Below are 2,430 nucleotides of genomic sequence, written 5' to 3' on the forward strand. Positions count from 1 at the left end.
TAGCTTTTTTTTTTATCATTTTATTGAATCTTTTGATCCTTTTTAGTATTTAATTATTATATGAGTGCAATATGCATTGACACTAGGCTTTTTGACATTCCTCACTTCTTTTATATTTTTAGCTCATGTTTGAATATTAATTTATTCACTAATCATGGTTCCCGATATCATATTTTTTGTTGAAATTGATTAAGATATTAATATTGTAGACATTTTATTACTATCACTTATTCATAGTTTATGTGTTCTATGTTTTTTGGATTGTTATCTATAAGAGGTGACTAAGCGAATAATTTTACAAGAATTTTCTGAAAAATTTTCTATTTAAGACAATAAAAGATATAAATTTATATAATCTGCACGTGGTGGAGTACATGACTAGTAAATATACAAAAGCACAATATTGCCTCTATCCTATGAAGCCATGTCAATATGAATTAAATGCAATTGATTTGGCTTTTATTTTATATTTAATTTTAAATTTTAAATCAACTAACTTCTACTAATTTGTAATAATTAATTAGCAATCTCTTCATCTCGTTGTTAATTAATGCACCAGTAGAGGACATAATGTCCAAACATTACATTAAATGAGCATATTCCTTGTTCGTTTGTCTTTTATCAATTAACTTTTATTTTTTTCTAATCATTTATCAACAAATCAGCGCCACACAACGTGCTATGAGAACAGAATCTGCTTGGATTTTCAATGATGATAATAATAATAATAATAAAGAAAAAAAATTGAGAAAAGAAAGTGAGAGCGGTTTCCCTATAAAAGCAGGTTATAAGGGAGAGGCCAAACACCATCTCTTGCTCTCTTCTTCATTAATTCCTTCTTGCTCTTGCGCTCTTTGTAAGTTATCTTTTTGATAAATTCCTCTAACATTAACTTCCCATTTCTTCTTTCACTAACAGCCTTTACCCAAAATGTTAAAAACTACGATCATTCTTTCTTTTCTTAATTATTTTTATAATTTCATGCAATTTTATTAAATAACTATATTTATATAATGATATCTGTTTTTCTTCATGCAAATGTTTCTATTTCTATGATAATTAATTAAGCATTTGGACAGGTGAAATCAATATGAAAGGTGGAAACATGAAGCTCTGCATTATGGTGGCTGCATGGTTTTGCTGGAGTACTATTATATTTGGATCGGCATCCGCTAGGGAAAGAGCTTGGCCATTCTCATCAAACAACAACTACGCAGCTGATTCCACTCCAACTTTAACCATTACTTATATTCCTGATGAGGATGAGCAAAACTACGCCAAGTTTATTACAGATCTAAGAGAAACATTTGGCTCTAGCGGTTTAAGCCATGGAATACCAGTCTTACGGGCCACAGTTGCTGCAAATCAGAAATTTTTTGTAGCCAAAGTCATAAATGCTGGGGATATAGAAGTATCAGTAGGATTAAACGTCATTAATGCATATCTAGTGGCTTATAAGGTAGGAAGTAATTCCTATTTCTTTAACGATTCGGAATCTTTGGCTGATGCAAAAAAATATCTTTTCACAGACACAAAGCAACAAACACTAGCATTTACTGGTAGCTATGCAGATTTTGAATCTAGGGCAAAGGTACATAGAGAGGAAGTGGATTTAGGAGTGGTGGCATTAGATAATTACATATATGATCTTCAAAAAAGTTCTCTACCAGCAGACATTGCTAAACCTCTAGTTTCTTTTATCCAAATGGTTTCAGAGGCGGCCCGATTCAAATATATTGAGAACAAAGTATTAGATCAAATTAGCCAAACATTTAGGCCGCGCGGTGACATACTTAGCCGGGAGAACAGCTGGGACGACCTATCTTATCAAATACAGAAATCTGTAAATGATGTATTTCTCAACCCAGTTCAATTGCAACTTGAAGACTATTCCTTTTACCAAGTGAACAATGTCAACCAAGTAAAAGATGATATGGGAATCCTGTACAATGAAGCCAATCACAAAGTCTCCATGGAAGAAATTATTATCAACAGCCAAAAGTGGCTGCCATTGCTTTAATAGTATTACTTTTGCTCTATCTTTGCTGCTCTAAATATAGTAGCATCAATAAAGGACATCATTGTCCAAACATTCTACTAATGCTTTGTTATTTCCCTGTAATTTCCTCATATTTCCAATAAGAATAAAGACTTATAGTAGGTTTTATAAATTATTGTCGGATTATGCCTTGAATTTTGTGCGTGACTTTGCCTTCAAGCCCAATGTTTGTATTGCTTTGCATGGGTACAAAGCATGAATTTAGTAACTTAGCTTGGGTACAAAGTTTTGAAGTTGGCAAATCTTACTGATGTTCGAAATTATAAATTAAAGAATATGGCCATTTGACCATGTAAGAGGAAAAATTGGCTTACGTGAGAGTTGAGAATTTACCTTCGGTGCAATTAATTGGGTATAAATAATTGCAGGTA

General features: G+C 32.1%; 1 protein-coding gene across 1 annotated transcript; it reads left to right on the forward strand.

Annotated features, from left to right (window-relative positions):
• The first annotated feature begins 797 nt into the window (after nt 1–797).
• Nucleotides 798–2,155, forward strand: LOC149498896 (ribosome-inactivating protein cucurmosin-like). Its single transcript, XM_089718615.1, has 2 exons — nt 798–856; nt 1,080–2,155. Exon 2 carries the CDS (start codon nt 1,091–1,093, stop codon nt 2,018–2,020), a length of 930 nt encoding a protein of 309 aa, XP_089574741.1. The 5' UTR covers nt 798–856; nt 1,080–1,090; the 3' UTR covers nt 2,021–2,155.
• Nucleotides 2,156–2,430: the final 275 nt, after the last annotated feature.

This window comes from Jatropha curcas, chromosome 1 (assembly GCF_041381405.1).
Source record: "Jatropha curcas cultivar XTBG-Jc1 chromosome 1, XTBG_Jcur_1.0, whole genome shotgun sequence".
Taxonomy (NCBI): Eukaryota; Viridiplantae; Streptophyta; class Magnoliopsida; order Malpighiales; family Euphorbiaceae; genus Jatropha; species Jatropha curcas.

Excerpts from the sequence above, each read along its gene's own strand:
- LOC149498896 (XM_089718615.1), top strand. The coding sequence starts at position 1,091 with ATGAAAGGTGGAAACATGAAGCTCTGCATTATGGTGGCTGCATGGTTT.